Consider the following 23917-nt stretch of genomic DNA (forward strand, 5'->3'; position numbering starts at 1 on the left):
AAATATTATAATTCTAAAGCAAATCTATGTCAATGCCATACAAAATGGGTAAAATTCTTTTAAAGCACTACGTGTGTGGCTTCAACTTTTACAAGCATTTTGGCACACTGATAATATTAGCAACACAATTTTACAGAGCAAAAATTTGCATATTTGAGCACAATTGTAGATTTTATTTCCATTGAAAATTATTTAACTCAATCGTTGCAATATTTCAAATAACACTTAATCACACGGGTTTTTTTTTTGTGTGTGTAATTGCCCCACTGAAATTAATTACACAATTTTGTATGATGACCCATTAAAAGTGCAGCGATAAATGGCGAAATATGCAAAAGCAATAATTTCACAACCACATGAGGCCCAAAACATCCAATTCGATTGATGGACTTCTGTTCTGAGCACGATCAGAAACAGAGATGGGTAATTTGGCTACACTTGAAATGTAAAATATAAGTTCTAAAGGAGATTTTCTTACAAAATTCACAAGCAAATCTTAACTTGTTGCAGCATAACTTGCCATAACTTATTCGTTACTTGATTCAGAAGTTTTCTTGAAGCTGTGTATTTCGTTGAGAATGGTTGATTTAGGAGCCGAGTAAGTTACGACAGTGACTGATTCAAACGACGAAATTATTCCAACATTACAGATCAATATTCCTTATAATACATGTCGATTGACATTCTATTAGAATATCGTTCGATTTGTAGTCTGTCGTCAAGAAATAAAAGCATCAGCATTCTTATTACGTTTCGACTGATCTTGATTGATAAAAACGATTTAGTTAGCTAGAGTATGTGACAAACGTTCAACAACGTCGAATAAATAACGAAATGTTTCTGATAAACAACTCAAAAAAAGGTTCAATAAACTTATAGAACTATCAAACTTCAAAAGTTTGCAACAAAAGTCTTTGACGCAATAAATGTTTTAGGGTAACTGTACCTAATTTCGGTCAGCTTGCAATTTCGGCCACTTATTTTGTTCTTCAAATTTTCTTTTGTTCACAAACAAAATATGTCGCTTCGGAGAACAAGATGATGTGAAAAATATTTTGAAAGAATTTCGGAAGGGCAAAGAACTACAGTAGACTCTCTCAAATTCGGGCATTTGGTTCCAAAATGTCACCCGATTTAGAGAGAAATTCGGGCGACATATTTTTTGAAATGCAACGAATTTTTATTCAATTGTATACACATATTGAGTTTACATACTCATATTTATGGTAAATTTCAGGAAAACGCATTAATAATGCAAAAACACATCAGTACTATAAGAAACCATGGCAAGTTTGAGCATATTTGCTTCATTTGATAATCATAATCAAACTTGAAAAATGTCAACAAACTTTTTTTTTTTCAAATTTAACTGCTGGCCGAATTAAAAAGTAGCCCGATCTTAAAAGAGCCGAATTAGCGAGACTCTACTGTATGAGAATCACCGTGGCCAAAATATTACCCAAAAGCTATATCTATATTTTTAATTATTTTAAAATGTATTAAGAATGATTTTACAGAAAACAAAGACGATAAACTAACTATAAGATTCCAAGCAACAGTTTTTAAAAAGAAAAAACAAAAACATTCAATTTGTATTAAAATACTAAAAATTAAGGCTTTGACACTTGCATGGAACTATAATGAAGTTTGTAACAGTTACTTTATGTGTTAATTTATTATTGTAACTGATATGATGTAACTGATTGATAACTGTAGGAAATTTCGGCCAGCTTGTAATTTCGGCCACTTCTTTCGTTTATCAAAATACCGTATTTTTTTTTAATTTTTTCATCCTCTAGAGATTGAATAATGAAAAAAATTTAAAAAAAATATCACCTTTACGAACGAGATAATGTGAAAAAGGCCTAAGAAGAGTTTCTTAAAGGGCAAGAAACTACGGGAATCAGGCCGGTCGAAAAATTACCCAAGCCAAAGTCTATATTTTTAGTCACTTCAAAGTGAATTAAGCGTTATTTCAAAGGAAACAAAACTAACAAACTATTAACAAAGTTCCAAACAACACCGATATTCTAATGGAACGTTCACCGACATGCATTATAGGGTATAACCCTGGTATCACATTTGCTCGTTAAAATGTTGTAGCAATTGATACTAATTGTTACGTATGAACGTTTAAATGCGTGATTTGTGTATTTGAATTATTTAATAATAGGAATTTGATTTATCAATTGATAAAAAAGGCTTCTAACTGACAGAGCATAGACAAAGGAATTCTATAAAGTCTCTATTTCTTAAACTTTTACTTTGAAACACTTGACACTTTAGAATATTCTTGATCTTGGTAACTTATAGCTTTCTACTAAAAGAAAAAATATTTTAGGGTGATTATAAGACCAATAAAATCCCATAATAAGCAATAATAATTAAGAAAAAGATAAAAACTGATTTTAACACAACTTTGACTTAATGTACGAATAATAAATTAACAATGATATTCAAGTTCATCAGAGATAGGGGAGACTGGGGCAAAACTTGTCAAAACGCATATTTAATTCTTTCACGAGCTCTGAGGAAACTTAAACGTTTTATAATGAGCATATTCTTATAGGAAATTTAGTGCTTTAAAACATTGCAGAAGACTATTTTCCTCTATCTCGAAAGAAATGTGATTTTCGAATCATTTTCTAAAATCGATTTCGATTTTGAGGAGATTCTCAAAATTGCTGGGGGAAATTTTGTCAATCTACGGATAATTTGTGATGTTTTACTCTCGCAAACGTTAAAAATATCAAATAGACGTATTTTTATAGGAAATTTATTCCTCTACAACTTTGTCGAAGATAATTTTTCTCTATCTTAAATTAATCAGTATTGATATTTTCTGTTAGCCAAATATTCCAAAAATAGGGCTCAAAATTTTATTATTTTTTTATTTTACATAATCCTTCCTCGAATCCCTTGAAACTTTGTAAGTTTAAGAAGGTTCATGAAGGCTATCTATAATTAAAAAATTCAAGCCTCAGTCTCTTTTATTTTAGAAAATAGTAAATATTGAAATTTTCGTCTTGACAAATTTTGCCCCAGTCTCCCCTATTTTGTGCAATAATTTATTTAATTTGAATATCAAAGTTTTATATGTATATGGTGAGATTTACCATTTTTTAAATAAATAATTAATTAGCAGTGCATGTAAATAGAGAAGAATTATTATGAAAGGGAGTATTAAGAAGTTATGAGCATTCTTGACATTTAAATTATGGTTTAAAGTGTTTAAAGTACACATTTCTGATCAAATTCTACGTTTTTTACTGACATAAATGGAATATTTTACTGACCATAAATTTTTAGTATTTTAAAATGACTTGTCTGTGATGCAGTTTTATTAAAAGTTATTCGAAACATAATATAAAAAATGTTAGTTAAATAAACTAGGTAAGGATCCTCCTATACCTCTTTCTTATAGACCTCTTATACAAGGATCTTATATAGGGAAATGGTATTAGATAGCACTCGAAAATGCCTGATGAAACTACAAAGGATTCAAATTCGGGACACATGCATCATGCAGCGAGTGCTCTACCAATTGATTCATTACGTATTTATTTATTACAGAAAAAAATGTAATGTTTGCCCAAAATGCAAGATACATATATTCAGATTATACATAGTGAAGTTATGTTGAAAAATTTCTCTCAGTGGCTCCTCAAGAGTCGATTTCTCGACGTTAATCGCAAAGAAGAGTCAAGTGATTGATTCTGGGTAATGCCAGTGCATCTCGCGTTTCCCTCATCACGATTATCAGACCAAACAAATGGGGAGAATCATCGCAGAGATTGATGTGTTTCTGATCTCTGGGTGGAGTCTGTATTTACAAATTTTTCAATGAATATTCCTGTTTGAAATGTGCCCATGTCTTGTAAATAGTGTTTCACGCGAGAAAATGTGCCTTCAATTGGGAGGAGGGGAAACAAACTTGTAAATTGTATAAATTTTCACGACAAGAGGCTTGAAGGAAAATTTCTCACATCTATTCTTAGGTGCATTTGCCTTGCCAAAAATTCTTCAAGATACAGCCTCTCACTCTCCCTTGTGTTAAAAGTAGCGAGAGTGTCCTAAAAAAATCACCCATCTCGATGGAGTTGATACAAAATTCAGAGTGGGTAACAATCTACAAATAAAAAAAGAGATTTCGACTTTTTTTGCACTTGATGCTCATTGCTTGACGCCACCGTACTGTTTACTGCCTGACCAGAGATCTCAGCAAAAGGAGATTGTGCCAAGAAATTAATAAATTCACTGTGCATTTGAGACAAACTCATCAGTTTTGTCAACATGCTCTTCACGTTGGAAGAAAAATCTCAATTGCGGATGTCAGGCGAAGCTCTTTTTTTTTACCACTTTCACGACGCCCCATAAATCCCCAATTCAATGTGAAAGGAACGTTGAGTTGTGATAACAATTATGCATTTATGTATATTGTCGAGGATATAAGAAAAACATCAATATTTGCATTTGCCAACAGTGACTGTGCAGACAAGTTCACTGAAGCACAAGAACTTTTGATCTTTGGCGGGGCACAATGTACCATTTGCAAAATGCCAAAATGTGAATTTTACTATCATTAAAATATGCATTTTCATACACAATGAATTTGCAATATGGATATTGTGCCAAGTGATTTCATAAATTTCACCGAATTTTTCGCTCGTGAAATTAAACGAAGCAAATTATCACACTCGAGTAAACTACCTCCAAAAGAATCAACTTCTAGAATTGTTTTTTAGACAATTAAACACAATTTAATTTCTGGATCTTGAAATTACAACGGTTCGTTGCCAAAACATTGACTTGACACAGTGGAAACACATTAATGTGTAACACAGTCACTGGATACTTAAGTTCACGATATTATATATATGTACATTAATATTTTAATTATGAAATTTGAGATTATGATTAGCTTTGCCTCAGGTTGTAGAAAATTTCAGATTTAGATAATACGGGTGACAAAGCGTCCCATAACTTTGTGAAATATTCAAACTCGTGTCTCAGATGATATACCTCAAAAGTACTTTCACAGTTTCTATCGTTTACTTGTTCACAACCGTTTTTAACAGATTTATAAGTTGCTCAGAAAATCGCCCAAAGTAAAAGTAATACAACTAATTTTCGGATACAAATTATTTATCAAATCATAACCGCTGGAACCGATTCAGACTTTTAGAAATTTCAAGGCCTTTCCAATGAGCTCAAATATGTCCTAAGCAGTTGAGATATTCGCTCTCTAGAACCTTTTTAATCTTTGACCTTGAAAACCTGTTACTAAGAATGATTCAATGGTATTTTCCTATATCCACCAAATGGGTTCTAGAGAAAATTCCGAAAGCCAAAATACTGAATACAAAATCCCGAATGCGAATGTCAAAATTCTGAAAAGGTCAAAAATGAAACGCCCAAGTCCTGAAAGCCACAATTCCGAATAGCTCGAAATCCCAAAAGGGCCGAAATCCCGAATGCCAAAATCCAGAAAAGATAAAACCCCGATAAACCAAATTCCCTAATGGGCCAAAGTTCCGAATAGAGGAATCTAAAAGAAGTTCACTTGTTTCTTCCAAGAAAAAAGGGTCTTTTAGATAGCAATTTTTTCGGGCTGTTCAGAATTTTGGCTTTTTAGGATTTGGGGTTTCGGGATTTCAATTCATTCGGAAATCCCATTATGGATTTTGGGTTTTTTTTTTTAAAAATTTCGATCCATTCGTAAATTTATGTGTTCGGGATATTGGCGTTTCGGTTTTAGCCCATTTAAAATTTTGGCTTTCGGAAGGGATCTCGACCACTTTGGGATTTTGTCTCTTCGGAATTTTGGCTTTCGGACTTTCCATCAGCACCTGTAACTTTTGTACCTTTTCAGTACTATTTGTAAACAATAAAAGATCGTTAGGATTTCTTACAAATTGTTAATCTTAAAGTTAATCTTACAAATTGCTTTGCTTGAGAAATATGAAAGAAAAATTAATATATGACTAACGTCAGGTCCTTTTCCATATTAATTTGCTTCTAAAATTATAACCTGAAATATTTCCAAAATAAGATAAAGTGCCCTCGAGTCGACCGGTTCCTCGACTCGACCAGTGGTCAATTTTTGAATGTTTTATGGTGAATTTCTATAAAATTCTCACTGATTCGTATTTATTTATGGAATAATTGAATTATTAATGATAGATCATACGCCAATTATTAGTGCAAATATATATAAATTGAATAAATAACTATACCGGTCGAATTGAGGAACCGGTCGACTTGAGGACACTTTACCTTATTCAGTTTCAGTTACATTTAAAATTTTCACTTAAGGGTATAGAACCAATTATTTCGGACTTCACTTGCTACTTTCGTCTCACGTCATATTGACCATTTTAGAAAAAATATATAAATTAAAGAATATAAGACAAGTGTACCGAATTTCGGTCAGTTTGCAATTCCGGCCACAGTTTTTGTTCCTCGAATTTCCATGAATTTTTAGTTTTTGCATACTCTAGAAATTATACAATGCAAAAAATAACAAATAATGTCTCTTCAACAAACGAGATAATGCGAAAAAGATTTTGAAAACATTCCGGAAGGGCAAGAAACTATGAGAATCAACATGGCCGAAATATTTCCCAAACCTATGTCTGTATTTTTATTAATTTTAAAATGTATTAAGAATGATTTTAGAGAAAATAAAAACAATAAGCTGTCTACAAGATTCCAAGCAACACTCCTTAAGAAGAAGAATTAAAAAGATTCAATTTGTATTATAAATATTACATCTTGAGACTTTTGCGCTTGCAACTATGCCGAAATTTGGGACACCTACCCTAATCCAACAAATTTAACCTATACTGTTCTATGAGAAAACAGCAAAAATATTGAAATCTCATTCATTTGAGATCCTCCAATTTTATTTCCTAATAAATCATTCTGTTTTTCTTATGTTTTATTGAGGTTAGGACTTTTAAATGGGTATGGTTCTCTTTCAAGGTTAGTTATTAAATATATTGCAAAAACAGTAAATCTCTATAGTTTTAAAGGTAAATAATAAATTCAAAATGCGTAATTTTGCTGAAAAGGCTCTCGAAAAACTCCCCTTGTACATAAAATAAACAGTGCATTACATATTTATAATCCTAATAATTAAAGGATTAACCCAACTTTATCGCGAAATATTTTGCAAAATAAGCTCGTGTACTTTTGAGTGGCATTTATGGGTCAATATATAATTTAGCTGTTTAATTAAGAAATTCCACTGCATCCAAACGTTATCTTCCGTATTCACTGACGTTCGTTTAAAGTAAATTTCCGCCACTATTTTTCTTGCATCAAAAATAGTCTAAGAATTTCAAACATTGAGATTTATTTAGGAAAAATGCATCTTTCCATGTCTAATTTGTATTTATGTCAGTCTGAAGTGGAATGGCTTACAAAATCCAGAGCAGTTTATCATATCACAATTTATGGTAGAGAGTCCCATAACTTTTTATCAAAATGGGTAAATATAAATATACATAAAACTGTAAGCTGATAATGACAAGTAGGTGACTCACCTTCTGGACTACAAGTGGTGTTCCAAAATCCTTTCCACCTTGCAGCCGAAAGCCCCATGGTTGGGCATCGCTCCTATTGAGTCGGACATTGACTAATTGAGCCATTTGTTGATCTGCAACCAAAAAGGAAAGCCGTATAAGAATGCTGTCTAATTACTCTTCGTGCGAGGTCCAGTGGAGAGACACTCGATGAAAATTGAAACTAGATTTGTGGTCTTAAGACAAATAAACACTTCAACACCGTGTTTCTTGTGCCTTTAGGAATTCTTTTCTTCTCCTACACTTTGGCCCAAAAGCCAAATGAGAGTGATAGCAGAGTTGAACGTGAAACAGATAAATCCGCTATCCGCTAAGTTGTAAATTTATTATTATAAAGAAGTTTTTTTTATTCATACCCTGTCTATCGGTATCGTGCCTGGGAATTTGTTGAGAATGAACAGAGAATGAGGGAAAAATAAAAATGTTGATCCCACAGTTGTATTTTGAAGAGAACACCCAATGTCACGAGGAAAAAAAATGTCCGGTAAACAATGTTGCCTCAAGAAAGGTGCGATTCTAACTAAAGCTTGTTCAAAATGTTGTAAGTTAACTGGAATGTGAGGTTCAGCAAAACAGATGAAACACTCACAATAAAGTTCAATTTCAATCCTATGGACAATTTGAGTATCATAGAAACAACACAGGGACTACTTTTATATGGGGCAGTGTATCAAAAGGGATTGCAAAGCATCTCAGCTTTGCAAAATGCTCGATCTTGTGACATTGGTTCCATGCCTTCAAAATTCCTTGCTCTATAATTGTTTCGCTGTATGTCCTGTATGTCTTTTAAAGCAAAAACATTTGTGGTCAGTAAAATATTCAATTTTAGTAAATAAAAATGTAAAATTGATTTTAAATGACTTCGAATCAAATCTCAGATGTCAAGATGGTTGATACCTTATTAATTTTCCGTTTAGCGAAAACATTTATCTATTTTCATTAACTAGATGTGGAGTTTTTTATATTTCAAAACAAAAGTTACTAACATGTTTTCAATTTACTGCCAAACTGTTGCACCTTAATCCCCGATCCATTAGAGCAGAGGCGTGCAAGAACCGTTGAAACCGAATAAACGTCATATGAAACATTTAATGTACATGTCAAAACGCTACCAGAACAAACATATTTTGACGTTTATTCGGTTTCAATGGATCTTGCACACCTCTGCATTAGAGGTTAATATCGGCTCAACCCAGAATTTTCAGACAATTCAAATAAAATGCAGTTTTCCCGAATTGGTTGAGAAATACACTCTCCAGAGCCAAATAACACTTAACTTTAAAAACTAAATAAAGAGTAAGATAGAAATATGCTAAACTTTTAAGAAAAGGGATGTCAATTTTGATTTTATGAAATTTTCCTGATCCTAAAGATGTGCTGAAGCCATAAGCAATGTTCTAAGGAAAATTTATCAATCGAGTTCAATGTTTGCCTAAGCAACCTCTAAAATTTTTGAAAAAATCTCACGACTTGTTGACATGTGGGGGTCTCCGAAAACTCATTATCGCTATCTTCAATCGTTTGAGCTATGCAATGTGAAACTATTTTTCATAGATTTTCAAAATTCCAGAATTCTAACATAATATTATATGTTGGAAAAATATACAAGAAGTTGCATTCAAATTTTTTATTTAGATTCACTCATTTCATTTTTTCTTTCATGACAAAGTAACAATAATATTTTTCGGAGTATATTGCTTGATTTCTTAAAATTTATCGTTTTATATTAATATACAATAATAGTAATATCATAACAATACAAATAACATAATAACTTATGATATTAATTATAATAATTTATAATAAAATAATTTTTTTACGAAAATATGAAAATAATAGGGGAGACTGGGGCAAAAAGTCACAAAACGGATATTTAACTTTTTTTTTTAAATTATCCGAGCGCCACAGAAATTTCTAATTACCGCAGTTTTATAGGAAATTTACCGCTCACAACTTTGTGAAAGTTATTTTTCTCTATTTTGTAAGGAAATAAGTTTATCGAGGCATTTTCCAAAAGCTAATTTTGTGACCATTCTCACAAATACTGGGGCAAATAGTATCAGGCATGGGGTAAAATTATCACATTTTGATTCGCTTTAAATCTGAACGAGAACAGCGCTTTTCAGGTTATTTTCCAAAGGTTATTTTTGGCAAGGTAATTCTATTCAACCATTCTGAAAAGGCGAAAATGTCGAATTGGGCGAGATGAATTTGACAAAACCTACTGAGGATTTGCCGAGCAAGTGTCATTTAAATTCAGAATAAAAGCAAAACAAAAAATAATGGAAAGAAGTGTTTTGTGTTATTTTTAAATTAAATATCTTAGATTCAGTAAAACTTGACAGAATTTTTAATTCTCTAGACTAGAGTTTACATCCGGCTGTGCGTATTATTTAATTTTCAGGATCTTCATCACCATCACTGTCTACACGGCGACTCGTACTAACGAGGTTTTTTTCGCCGCGAGATACCAGAAATTTCTTAGATTATTGTTACTTTTTGCCCCATGCCTTTTATTATTTTTCACCCCAAGTCGTCATTTTTAATATTTAGAATATTTGGAAAATTCTAAAACGCATAGTGGCTTCGTTTTCAAAAAATAAAATAAAATCATTTGGGAAATATTCACAAGAGTGCATCAATTTTAGAAATTAAGTATGTAAAAATTGATATCGCAACATATTTTAAACTAGAGGTTTCAGAGATTTAGTTCAGTTTACGAAGATCTAGCTTTTCTAAAATACAATTGCACTTATTGTCAACATTTTCACAAAAATCTCACTTATTGAGAAATTACAGCAGTTAAGCCATATGGATAAACCTTGTCTGAAGCCCGTCTGGCGGCAATTGGCTTTTTTTATTACTAACAATAGCTGCGATTTCCTCGAGGCAAACCCACACATTTTGGAGCTTAAAGGTAAGTCAGAAGAATGAAGAAAACCACCTAATTCAGCAATGCATTTGCGTCAACACGGAAAAGAGAGACATTCCTTGGAATTTTTGTGTGAATTCTGTGGAAAATTAATGACATTCTAATGAAATGTGACAGCATCTTATGAGGAAATTTCATGTGACGATGCTAAAAGGTCGCAACAACGAAAATTTTTTCAACTTTCATCAATTTGCGGTTTTACCTAATGACTCACTGAACACGGTGTGATCGATATAAAATGTAACCGGAAACGAAAATGGTATTATTTTACATGCTACTCATTTGCATATTGCCTTCATTCACCACACAAAATGCAATTTGTTGTACAATTTTATGTTAGACACTCACTAACTTCACCTCAAATCGTGTTTTTCATACAATTGGACCCACATTGTTAGTGGAAATTTAATTAGACGCTCGATCAAACCAAAAGAATCACTTTCTGTATTTCGATTGCTATTTTTTTTTAGGGAGATTGCTGTTTATTTTGGGAACGACTTAACCCCACTGGTAACAGGCCTGGATCCCAAGACACTCAGGCGCAATCTATTAAGGGATCAGCACTGGTGCATATGGTCAAGAGTTTGTCTTCCATCTCAATGAGAGTCTTTGTTGTCATTTTGCACGTGTTTTGGCACATTGCGAAATTTCTTTTGGATAAGCCACTCTCTTGCACATTTTGTGCGCAACTCTACTAAAGATTTCGATCGATCATTATAATGATGTTTTTGCCAATTTATCTGAATTTTGCTGCTGAAGGCAGGCCAAGAAGGTTTGCCCGTGCAATTTGTCATCAACCACTTGTGGTTCAAGTTCTTGACGCAAAAAGAATCTCATTGACACAGAATCTTACTGAGCGATAAAATTCTCCACGAGGTATATTTCTTGCCTCTATTTATGATTTTATGCTGCGTGAACTTCAAAAGCAACGCAGAGTTGTGCGACATTCGCGATCTTGAACAGTTTCCATGATATTCTCTATTTTGAGAACTTCTAGCACGCAATGTTGCAAGTGATTGAAACACCAAGTTAAATCACTTTCCACAGTTGAGATCACACGAAATTGATAAAGATTTTAGTGAAGAATATTTTACTAGCAGAAAGAAGGTTTTTTGTAATCTCACAGCCTGTGATATTAAAAAAAGGACTAAAAAGTAAAGTGAATGGTAAGGTAAGGTAAGGTAATAAATCTGACGTAATGGAAATATATTTTAATAACTAATCTTTAGTCCAACATTTCCTGAAAAATTTAAGTTAGATTCATTAAAGGAATATACGAAAAAATTAAGTGTTAGAAGTCAGAGTGTGCGCGAAGCATGAAAGGCTTCCCAAATATGAAATTAAATTTTAAAATAAAGTAAGAAATAGTTTCAATTCGCAGACCAAAAAAATACAAAAATGTATCATATGTACTTTTTAATTTACTTTTTGAAACCCTTCCTTACAGAAATATTCCTTAGTTAGCATCTTGATAATTATAAAGGGAAAATAAGGGAACTGAAGCGGAACAGCGACTGATGCTGACTCACTAAAGTACGGAGACGATTGACTCGAACAAAAGCCCCAGCAACCTCCAGAACCCGTCTTTGGATATTGAGTTGGGTTTATCAGGAATGAAGAATTGGGATTGGTAGGTTTGGCCGTCGACTGGGTTAACAATTGTGAAATGGGCCATAGCTCTGAATTTGGTGTCTTGAAATATTAGTTTCAGAATTAGAAATCCCACAATTCACACGGTTTGTGTATTGGATCTAAAGATCCCACAAATTTTATTTTGATATTTTGTCAAATTCGACCGCTTTATCTTGATCTTTTGATTTCAGAATACGAAAATTCTGAGATTTTCTTGACATTGACTTTGATCTCGGTCTTAGAATTAAGGCCAATATAGAATTTTTCAACAAAAATGTATCAACACCGAATCTTAAAGTTAAAACTGTTCAAATTTTACTACCTACATAATATATAGGGTAAAAGCTCATAATTTCGGACAAGGTGCTTATAAGCAACAATGTTGTAAATTTAAAGTGCGATATTTTCAATACTAATTGATTTGTTTTGTTACTCTTTTTTTAGAAGGGTTGTTTAGAAACTTGTCAAGATGTTTATCGTCTTTGTTTTAATTAAAATTAGTTTCAATACGTTCCAAAATGAATTGATATGTAGAGGAGAATTTTACACAAATTTTGGATACTTTGGTTGTTAATTTGGACAACTTTCAATTTAGGTCAATCGAATTTGAAGTGCAAAAGAATGAGGTAGACATATGCAAATCTTTTGAAAAAGAAAGGGATGTGAATTTTGATTTAGTGAAATTTTATCGATCAAAAAGATTTGTCGGGGCCATTACTGCACAAATTGATTTTTTACCAGTCAAATTTTACTTCTCACTGATAAAATGTTACTTTTTATTGGTCAAATTTGAAGTTTATTTTTAATCGCAATGGTTTATAATGGCAAGCATTTTCTCTTTTTTAAGTAAAAAATTTTTCTTACTGAATTTTGTAAATTTTATATCACGTGTTTGATATTATTTTTCTTATTTTATTTAGTACGTTAAGATTCATTGCGTTGTATCATCGTTTGTCACTTCAATTCCATTTAACTTCATACTTAAAAGAAATCCTTCGCAGCATTCAATACTGATCTTTTATTTCTTAAAATTTATTAACCTCAGAATTTTACTACTATCCTATTAAATTAGAAAAGTCTTTTCTAACTTTATAGGTTAGGTGTTAGGTTATCAAGCTCTAACTCCTGTATTGCAATTTATTAGCAACATTTTATCTCAAAGTATAAAGCCTTAGGAAATAACTTTCGGTAAATTATTCAAAGAGCTCGACCATTTCTTGTACCGAGCTGTAATATCTTGCAATTTATGACATCTTCCTGACATTTATTTCGCACACTATAAATTAAGTGAATCTTTGTCTGTTTTTCCCGCGGTTTTGAATTGGAAAATTACTCTAAAAATTCTTCATACAACATTGCTAAGTTTCTAAAGAAATCACAAATATGAAAATTGCAAAATCCAAAGATAAAGAGACATCACTAGGACAAAAAAACCATGAGGTTTTGCATTACACGGAACATTCTTCCACTACAGAGAGAAGAAATAAAAATTCTGTCTGTTGGCATCAGAAGAAAAATAATAAAAAGTCAGCAACTAATTCCATGATGATTTTCACAGAATATTATTGTTAAATCTCGTGGCATCCACTTGAATTATGACATTGAATGCTTCATAAATAATTTCCACAAATAAAAATCACCAGAGTGATGGAGAATGAGGAATGGAGTAAAAACATCCAAATGTTTTTGCGACTTCTTCACTTTTAATCCATTGCTTGGGTATTAATTGTTGAACTTCTCCGGATGAGGTTGCACAAAGAGATTCCACGTTTTGCCGTGCTCTGAACTTTTGTGGTAGAGATTTTTTTATGCAGAAAAATCATAAAACACTATATTGACAAATTAACGGATACTTTTTGGATGGAGTCGTCTGTCTTTGAATTAAGGAGGAGATATCTGGCAATATAGCACATTTGATAGATTTAGCAATGTAGGAGGTTTTTAGTACACAGAAGAAATATTTTGTCAAATTGTTCGTAAGTGTTTGTGTATTCCTACCGGCGGACTTCTAAAATATTCGTAAATCGTATAACCCACAAACAAATTCGTAAAAGTTCGTACTTTTTCACAAACATTATGTGTAACATGATCACTTGATGAGCACTTTTGTTCTTTTACAAACATTTATTCGTAAATGTTTGTAAAATTTTGTTTTTTGTTCGTAAATTTTTGCCAGACCAACAAAAATGTACAAATAAATGCTTGCAAAAGAACAAAAAATGCTTTGAATGCTTAGGTTATGAACAATTTTGTGAAAAGTGCAAACTTTTACAAATTTTTTAATGAGTTATGCTTTACGAGCATTTCATAAGTTTCCAGTAGGAATTCACAAACATTTACGAACATTTTTACGAAATATCTTTTACTGTGTAGATTAGTATGTTAAAGGATATTTTTTGTTTAACAGTTTAACAATTTAAGTATGTTTGGAATACCGATGACCCGTAGAGAAAATAATTTTTCTCTGATTTTTTAAGACTACTTTTAAAGTTTGTACATATTATCAAACTAGAAAGATTTAGTGACCTGACATATTTTTTTGCTAATCTTTAGTTATTTACTATTATAGTAAAGGGACAATTAAGCCTAGATCAAGTTATTGTAAATCATAATCTTGATCTTAAATAATTTGAAATTTTGAAATTCATCTCTTACTGTTTGAATTTTATATGGGTCAATTAAACTGAATTTCGAAATTCATTCATTCATAGATAGTTTTCGGCCAGTAAACTGAGTATGAGGGACAGTGAAACACGGTATTGACATGCTTAGGAAATTAAAATGCAAGGCTTAGGAAATTAAAAGGAGAAAGGAGCCAAAGGTCAATACCGTGTTTCACTGTCCTGCATTCATTCATTTTCAACCGCTTATCCCTATTGGGGTCGCGGGCTCATGCTAATTTGGATGTCAGGGGCCCGCGACCCCAATAAGGATAAGCGTTTGAAAATGAACGAATGAATTTCGAAATTCAGTTTAATTGACCCATATAAAATTCAAACAGTAAGAGATATCAACTTCCGGTCTTCAATGACCTCTTCTCAAATGACATTATCTCGAACCCAACCTCTTTAGTTTTTCCCCCTCATTTTCTAGACATTAGCAATATTTTGTGAAAAAAGAAAACTATGTACCTGTTAGCCAAGACACTTTTGGAGAAACAAACTCTGGATGTGAGCACACGGCACACAAAATGCATCATAAGAGACCCTCGCACGTTCGAATTCTAGTCAATATTTTATTTCAATTGAGCCATAAATACTAAAGCCGTAGGAAATTTAATACATAATGTGCCCATGAGCAATGGTCTACACACTGCGAGTACTTAATGAAGGAAGCATGCAAGGGTATCACCGGTATCACCATTAAAGAAGTTTGATAAACTGATTTTAATTTTTCAATACAAGGAGCTTCAGTAAAATTAATAAGATTATTGCTATATATTCCAAAATTTTAAGAGTTTTATTTTTTTATTTATGTTGTTGCATAAACACCCCTTGGATTAACCATTAGGTCCAGTGCTGTAATTTTCCAAGATGTTCTGAGGGAATTTACGATGCGATCAGGTCGGAATCCCGTGAATGGAATCGATAGGGCAAACAAATCTCCGAAGGTGTATTTATGAAGGTATGAGTCACCGTGGCATCTCCACTCACATCTTTAGTGAACATCAGTGTTATTGAATTTTTTTGTTCTGCTTCTAACAACGTCTAGGTCAGATAGGGTGAACATCAATTTCTTCGGTGGCAGAGAAATGACGATGTTCCTGGGAGATGTTTTGTCGCCCGACATCTCTCTGTTTATGGAGTGTCCGGAGATACAAAAACAGACCCAAAAGGCGGGAAAGAAGAAAAAAAAAAGCGACCGGCAAGGAATGTAATAATGAAATCAACGATGCAAGACGAAGGCACATTGGATGGAAGATTGAGATTATAGTGCTGAGGGAAGGGGGCATAAGTACGAAAAATTGCAAGACACTTTTGCGTGTATGAAGAGAGTGAACTAAACTTGATGGTAACCTCCCGCCAATTCCTCACCTCTCCACCCACCTTACCCACCTCCTGTCCCCATCGTAAGAACATTTTTAGCACTGTAATATAGCGTCTGCGATGTCAAGGACATGGGAATAGACACACACACCTGTTGTCTCACAGAACAGCAAGAAAAAGTGTACTCCAAAGACACAGAATTTGATGATTTTTGAAAGATCTTCTTTACTTTTTTACCGCGGCTGCTGATCTCTGTGCTTTTTTTTTGCCCTAGGCACACGATGGTCAGGAGACAAGTCTGTACAATTGTGAGGCAGTCCGGAGGAGACTATGGGGAGAAAATTGATCAAGAGGCCAGCTCAGAATTAAATGAACAGTGGTACCGTGCGGACGATTTACGAAAATAAAACACCACAATATTTGGGATAAATTTAGACGTTACGCCATTTTCATCTGTTGCCTCACAAACTTTTCACTCTGTGGACACACACTCAATCCCTGAATATTCCTCGAAATGCTTATGATAACACTTCTCTTGGTTCTTGCAATTTTTTTTTGCCAAATTGAAAATATTTCACTCAAGATAGCACCCCAAAAAAAATTATCAAAAACGAATGGGCAACAAAAGGCGAAAAAAAATTAAATTGAGGAAAGAATTTTGTTGTGTACAAGTTTCAAAAGATCAAAATTGAGTGGTGCACATGACCTTGAGTACCAAGTGTTTACCAATTCTCAGAGGAAGTGATCGGTAATGTTCAATTTATTGAATTGAATTTAGAAGATACAGTATGGCGCAAATTTGAAATTTGTTGGGACAATTCAAGTAGAAGTAAATATTTTCCGATAACTTTTCCGCGAAGACGGTTCAGTAGGAGGGATCTGCAGCATTAAAACCCAGGCTCAAATACTTTACGAATTTGATACTGGATTAGAATGGATTGCAAATGGAATTTACGAAGTTAACAGGTGATCAGAATATAGACCTCTTTATAGGACAAAAGAACCTTATGAGAATAATAAAGCCAGAAAATGGCGGCTCCATACAAAAACCCAAAATTAAAAGTGTATCAAGTCTTACAATTTTTGAGATATTTCCTTGAAAATTTAACTGAGGGTAGTTTTTTATATTATCTTTGAATTCCCTGTTTTAATATTTTGAAAAACTGTTTTGCTTTCGTAATATAATTTTCCAAACATTCGTATACTTCTAAAACATGCCACAAAGAAGCTGCATTATCTCCTAGAATACGAAAGATAGAGAGGTATATTTTTTTTTTAATTTTGCTCCTAAAGACATGCTCTACAAAATGCCTGTTTCACTTCTTTCACTTTTCATACAAATTTTCCAAGTATTTTTCAATTGAAAATTGTCCAAAAAATGACAGTTTTCATTGCATCTTTGTACCGAGAATATCATTTTTTCCGAATTAATAATTATTTTTGTACCAATCTACATTTCATTAGCTTTCAAATGGTACATTAGAATTGGAGAAACTCCTAATAGTTTTTTTGCAATTAAATTTTAAACAACATGCTCCAAATTGGAAATTTTCATGAGCTTTTGATAGCTTTCCGAACTTCCGAGAAATGCTACTCAAAATTGTTCAGCAATTCGCCACAAGATTACGCGTCGCATTTTTCACCATGTCTTTCCTTTTCTCTCTGACCTTCAGCACGCCTGCAGTTTTTTTCGATCAGGCGGAGGAGAAAAAAAAATGCAAAACAACAAAACTCATCCACTGTGTGAGAAATCTTATGAATTACAGCTGAGCGAATTTTTATGATTTTCACGATCAGTCTCGTTGTTTCAAAAAATTGTAGAAAATCGTAAAAATTATGAATCGTCAATCGTCATGGGCATTTCACAAAACCAGCTAATATCGCGGTGACTACATAATATGCCGATATAATTTTTCTCGGAGAAGAAAAAAGTCAGTGATAAGCCTAAATGGGCTTATGCTATGTGTGATTCTTTCATTGCAAATTCGAATTGGGGGCAAAATCGAAGTCCAGATGACCTTATGCTAGCTGAGATTTATTACAGGAAACCTCGAAATGCGTGCAACTCGAGGTCGTTGAAAATTGAAGAGTGCAAATTCGATTGTCAGAAATGCACAAAAATACATGTAAAACTTTTATGCCAAAATGGCTCAGAAACTATTCCGCAATCCGCGAGTAATACTGCGATCTTCAAAAATCCGCGAAAAAATTCACGGTCCGGGAAAATCCACAATAAATTCTGGCGGCTGCGTAAATCCGTCAGAAATTCTTCGGTCCGCAAAAGATTCCGCGATCCGCGAGAAATTTCGCGGTTCGCGAAAATTCGTGAACGATTCCGCGATCCGAGAAAATCCGGGAGCAACACCGCGATCCACGCAAATACACGAAAAATTCCGCGGCCCACTAAAATCCACGAACACACCGCGATCCGCGAAGTTACAAAATAAACCTAAAAGTAGCGAAAAAGCATAACATGATTTCGAGATTACAATAGAAAACCCGATTTTGAAATGGAACTTTTGTGAAGGAGAGAAAAAATGAGACATGCATGTTTTACGCATATCTTTGTCTCTAAAAATTGATAAAAAAAATTAAATTTTCAAGTGACAAAATTTCTATTTTTATTTTCTTCATAGTCCAAAATTTCTATTTCTTCAAAGAACACGTGCATTTGACACATTTAAAAGATAGGGGGAAACAGGTTTATTTTTTGGCCTTTTTTTGGTACGGGAAAGTACTCTCCTTTCGAATGTTCATGCCTTGGAATAATGGGAATTTTCTTTTATTTTTCGTATGAGACTTAGGGGAAAGTCGTCTGCCTTTAAATGCAGCAGCCTTTAAATGTTGCGATTTTTTCGTTGTTCTCAAAAGCATAAATTATATTCTATTAACTATTAGGTAGCTATCCATCATCCTCACAAATCATCAAAAAATGGAGAGCCTAGCTCCTATTTCCTAGATGCTAGATAAAAAAAAATGAAAATGAGCTCTAAACTGTAATTTTGATGCTCCACAAATCATGTGATTTTTCATAGTAAAAATCATTTTACAAATAAATCTTCCATTGTGACACATAGAAGGTTAATCAGGCTTAATATTTCTGTTAATACATTTTGGTTCAGATGACACAATTTTTGTGGGTGGCAAAAATTTGCAAATATCACCCTGCAGCAGCCTTTAAATGCTAATGTCGTGTGCCTTTAAATCCTATCTTTCCATACATCAAGACATGTGAAATCGAACTCCTACTTTTCTCTGACGAACGTCATACAAATACTTATAACCCGCTATCTTGCTCCGGCCGGGATGTTTCAAGTTGACAATTGTCAACTTCAATGGCATTTTCTTCCAAATTTTCAAGTGCAAAACAGTGCTTCAGAAAAATGTGAAGAAAAGTTATTGTTTAATGTCTTTTGACTGCAGTGATGATTTTAGTGAGTGCGTTAGGCTTCAATCTAATCATTTATAGCCCATTTACTTTTATTGATTTGATATTCTCAGTGAAAAAAAAACATTTAAAGGTAGCTGCCTCGCGTTTAAAGGCAGACTATGCCAGCTGCCTTCATACAAATCGACATCACTTTTTTTAATTTCCTCAGAAGGAAAAACTGAGGACTTGCAAATGGTAAATGAGGTAGTCATATACGCCGAATGAACAAGAGAATTTTTTGGTGTAGTAGAAAATAAAATCCATTTTGTGGATTCTTCAGAAACAAATCTTAAATTTGGAACTACATTTTTCGTTTGAAGGCAGACGACCTTCCCCTACACATTTCTATTAAATATTAGTTAGCTTATCATCAATATTTATGATTATGTGATAATTATTTATAAGTCTCTTAGGAAAAATAAAAGAAAAATCACGCTATTCGCAGGCATGAACGTTCGAAAGGACAGTTCTTTCCCCTAACCCTTACGATTCGAAATTTAAAACTTTACAATCTTGGCAGGTCAAACTAATAAATAATTAACATGACCTTTATTTTTCCTCCATTCTTTCCAAAAACCATGTTCTTCTTGGGAATCTTTAAAAACGCATCCTGCGATTTTTTTTATTTTTAAATATGTTTTAGAGGCCGACTCGGTGATAATTTCATATAAGAAAATACTGTTGAATCAAAGATTTTTCAAGGTCAAAGGTTAAAAATGCTCTATAGAGAGCGTATTTTTAAACCGAATAGAGTGACATTTGGTATAGTTCCAATGATTATGCAATTTCTTACAATTCTGAAAAGGGTATAATTTTTTATGAATCCATATAATAAACCAGTTTGTGCCTTCAAGGAGTAACAAAAAGATTTTCAATATTAGTAACTAATTTGTTCCGAAAGTCACCATCGCAGCAAGAAGGACGTTAAATTTGTGGCATTTTTCAAGCTATAATATTTACGGTTTCACTTTTTTTTTATTCGAGATTGGCGAGATTTTTCCCCTCTTGCTACCAGCACTGGCACCTTAACTATAGACCTTAACTGTTAGACGAAACGGACGAGATCTTTTAAATTGCATTAATTTGTTCCCGATAATTGGAACAAAATGTCTATATTTTGGTTCCGACTTTTAGCAACAAATTTGTACTTTTTAAGAGAGGCAAAAGGATTCCCCATATTAGTAACGATTTTTGTTCCAAAAATTAAATCGTCCACGGACACCGAAAATTTTTGAAACGAATATGTTACAAATGTAGGAATAGTATTTTTATAAAAAAAAATCTACAAATTTGTTCCTGACAGTGGGAACAAAACAGTAGAGCGTAACAAAATTTTATTCCAACTCACAGATCAAATTTGTATAAAACGAAATCTACTGAAATTTGTAGGTATTCCACCGTATCGAAACGGTTCTAAAAGAAAACTTTTACACAATTGTCACTATTCTTAACAAAACCGTAAAGAAAAAAAAATATTGGAACGAATAAATATCTTTTTTAGGTACATATTTGTTCTGTAACAAATTGTTCTAAAGAAAATTTTTAAGAAATATTTTGGTCAGTGTCCAAAAGTTTTTACTGTGATTGTGCAATTTGCTAACAATACTACAATTGGACTTCAGATTAAAATTAGTTATAGTTTCATAACTGGTTTATTATATGGATTCATAAAAAAATTATACCCTTTTCAGAATTGTAAAAAATTGCATGACCTTTGGAACTATACCAAATGTCACTCTATTCGGTTTAAAAATACGCTCTCTATAGAGCATTTTTAACCTTTGACCTTGAAAAATCTTTGATTCAACAGTATTTTCTTATATGAAATTATCACCGAGTCGGCCTCTAAAACATATTTAAAAATAAAAAAATCGCAGGATGCGTTTTTAAAGATTCCCAAGAAGAACATGGTTTTTGGAAAGAATGGAGGAAAAATAAAGGTCATGTTAATTATTTATTAGTTTGACTTTCCCGTACCAAAAAAAGGCCAAAAAACAAACCTGTTTCCCCCTATCTTTCAAATGTGTCAAATGCACGTGTCCTTTTTGAAGAAATAGAAATTTTGAACTATGAAGAAAATAAAAATAGAAATTTTGTCACTTGAAAATTTAATTTTTTTTTAATCAATTTTTAGAGACAAAGATATGCGTAAAACATGCATGTCTCATTTTTTCTTTCCTTCACAAAATCTCATAATGCATCGCAAGGCTAAAAATCTGCCTTTGGGTTTTCAACCTTTTCAATGAGTTTTTTGTGTGCTCTGGGTCTGGGGAGCGCTTCGGAGAAAAATAGACAGACGATGAGCGTGAACAAAAAACAGTAGAAAAAACGAGACAACTGATGGCGCGTGATGCCTCTTTTCACCACCAGGGGACATCACGGATGCTTTGAGTAGCTCCGCGAGAGCTTGAATCTGGAGCTTTTTTTTCCTTGACGATGCTCTTATAGCCCAAACTTAGTACCAACTAAACATGTGTCTAAGTTGTAGGTTACAAATGACAGGCTTTAAGGTTCTTTAGACCCAGGTTTAACTATACCGCTTAACTTCTGTAATTTCTACATAAACAAAATTTTAGCCAATTAATCGATCATTTTTTGAAAAATCATTACGAATTCTTTGTTTTTAAAAATTAAACACATTTAGATACTTCTCAAGACACATAGACTAAGTACCGCTTAAAGCTAAAACCTTCTATTTCGCAGACCTAGCTTATTTATCTAAGAGTTTCTCTACCAAAAAGATTAGTCGACCTTTAATTGAAAAAATCATCCCTAAAAATTCAACCTAAAATTTAGAATACTCAAACCGATTTTTAACACGTTTGGAATTTATAAATTATATAAAGAACGATTTAGGAACAAATATTATAAACTTAATTGAATCGATTTTTCTCACATCTCAATGAAAACAGTAAAGGGTACATACTCGAAATACTCTGAAGTTCGAACAAAAAGTCATATAAGTCTCGTTGCGAAATTAATAAGAAGTCAAAAGTTTGTTTTTGTAGGGGAAAGTGCTCTCCTTTCGAACGTTCATGCCTTCGAATAATGTGAATTTCTTTTGTTTTTCGTAAGAGATTTACACTAAATTATCACGGAATTATCAACAATTGATGATAAGCCAACTAATATTTAATAGAAATGTGTAAGTCTCTTAGGAAAACTAAAAGAAAATTCACATTGTTCGAAGGCATGAACGTTCGAAGGTAGAGCACTTTCCCCTACTAGTTTATGTTTAATTAATTCAATGGGAACAAATAAAAATGAATAAAAAGTCTTGATGAAAAATTCTAGCTTCAAAATAGGAAAATCATGAAAATTCATAAAAAAGAAAAGAGGAATGAAATACTAAAAAACCTAGCGAAAAGTACTCCCCTTTGAACGTTCCTGCATTCGAATAATGTGAATTTCTTCTATCTTCCCTAAGACATTTTTAACATAATTATTACGTAATTATCAATAATTAACGATAAGCTAACTAATAATTAATAGAAATGTATTAGTCCCTTAGGAATGATAAAAGAAAACTCACATTATTCGAAGGCATGAACATTCGAAAGGAGAGTATTTTCCCCTATCGGTTGAGCTACAAATCGCTACAAATTCAAAATACTGAAAATTCAAATTTCTAATAATTTGGGTAGTACCAGCTTTCAAACGAGGGGTTATCTTTTCGGAGATCCTTAAAATAAAGTCTTAATGGACTGAATCCCATAATCGTAATTTAAATAGCCAATTGTCATAACTAAATTGTTCATATTAGCAAACATTGTATAATCTGTGTATTTCCATATGTTTTCAAGAATTACTGATATAAATTGAGGCGCTCAGAGCAAAAAAAAACTCTAAATCGTATGCATTTCCCTATTAAAAAAGCGTTTTTTTGCTCTGAACTCCTCAATTATGAAGAAGTTATGACAACTGCTGATTTAACCTACGTAATGACTGCTCGAAAATTGTATACTAACCAAAAGAGTAAGTCGTAAACGTATTACACCAAAAATGAAACACTTTCGAAGCATTTTGTTCAAAAAACGAGATTGGAATATCTTCACAATTCAAGAATTAAGAATAAAGGAATCATCGTATGGCACCCTAATTATGAAATGTATAATATTTTTGAATCATATTTTATGTTTAAAAATTGTTATACTTTAATGAACAAAAAGTTCCTAATGCGTTGCTGATTACGATAGAGGATCCCATTTCTTTAAACGAGAAAAGTTCTGATTATGTTTGAGAATCAGAATTCTTAACTCTATGGAAGATGTTCTGATCACATTTCACGATTAAAAAAACTAATTCTTGAATTATAAAAAGAAGAGTCGATCAAGCTATGAATTAAGATAAA

General features: G+C 32.7%; 1 protein-coding gene across 4 annotated transcripts in view; it reads right to left on the minus strand.

Annotated features, from left to right (window-relative positions):
• LOC129803870 (PDZ and LIM domain protein Zasp) overlaps nt 1-23917 on the minus strand; it is a 70685-nt gene that overhangs the window by 44743 nt on the left and 2025 nt on the right. For all 4 annotated transcript variants that reach the window (XM_055850693.1, XM_055850692.1, XM_055850691.1 and 1 more), the window contains exon 2: nt 7548-7660. In XM_055850693.1, coding sequence (XP_055706668.1) covers nt 7548-7652 — 105 coding nt within the window. In that variant the 5' untranslated portion in view covers nt 7653-7660. The remainder of the gene's footprint in view (nt 1-7547; nt 7661-23917) is intronic.

Source organism: Phlebotomus papatasi, chromosome 2 (genome assembly GCF_024763615.1).
Source record: "Phlebotomus papatasi isolate M1 chromosome 2, Ppap_2.1, whole genome shotgun sequence".
Lineage (NCBI taxonomy): Eukaryota > Metazoa > Arthropoda > Insecta > Diptera > Psychodidae > Phlebotomus > Phlebotomus papatasi.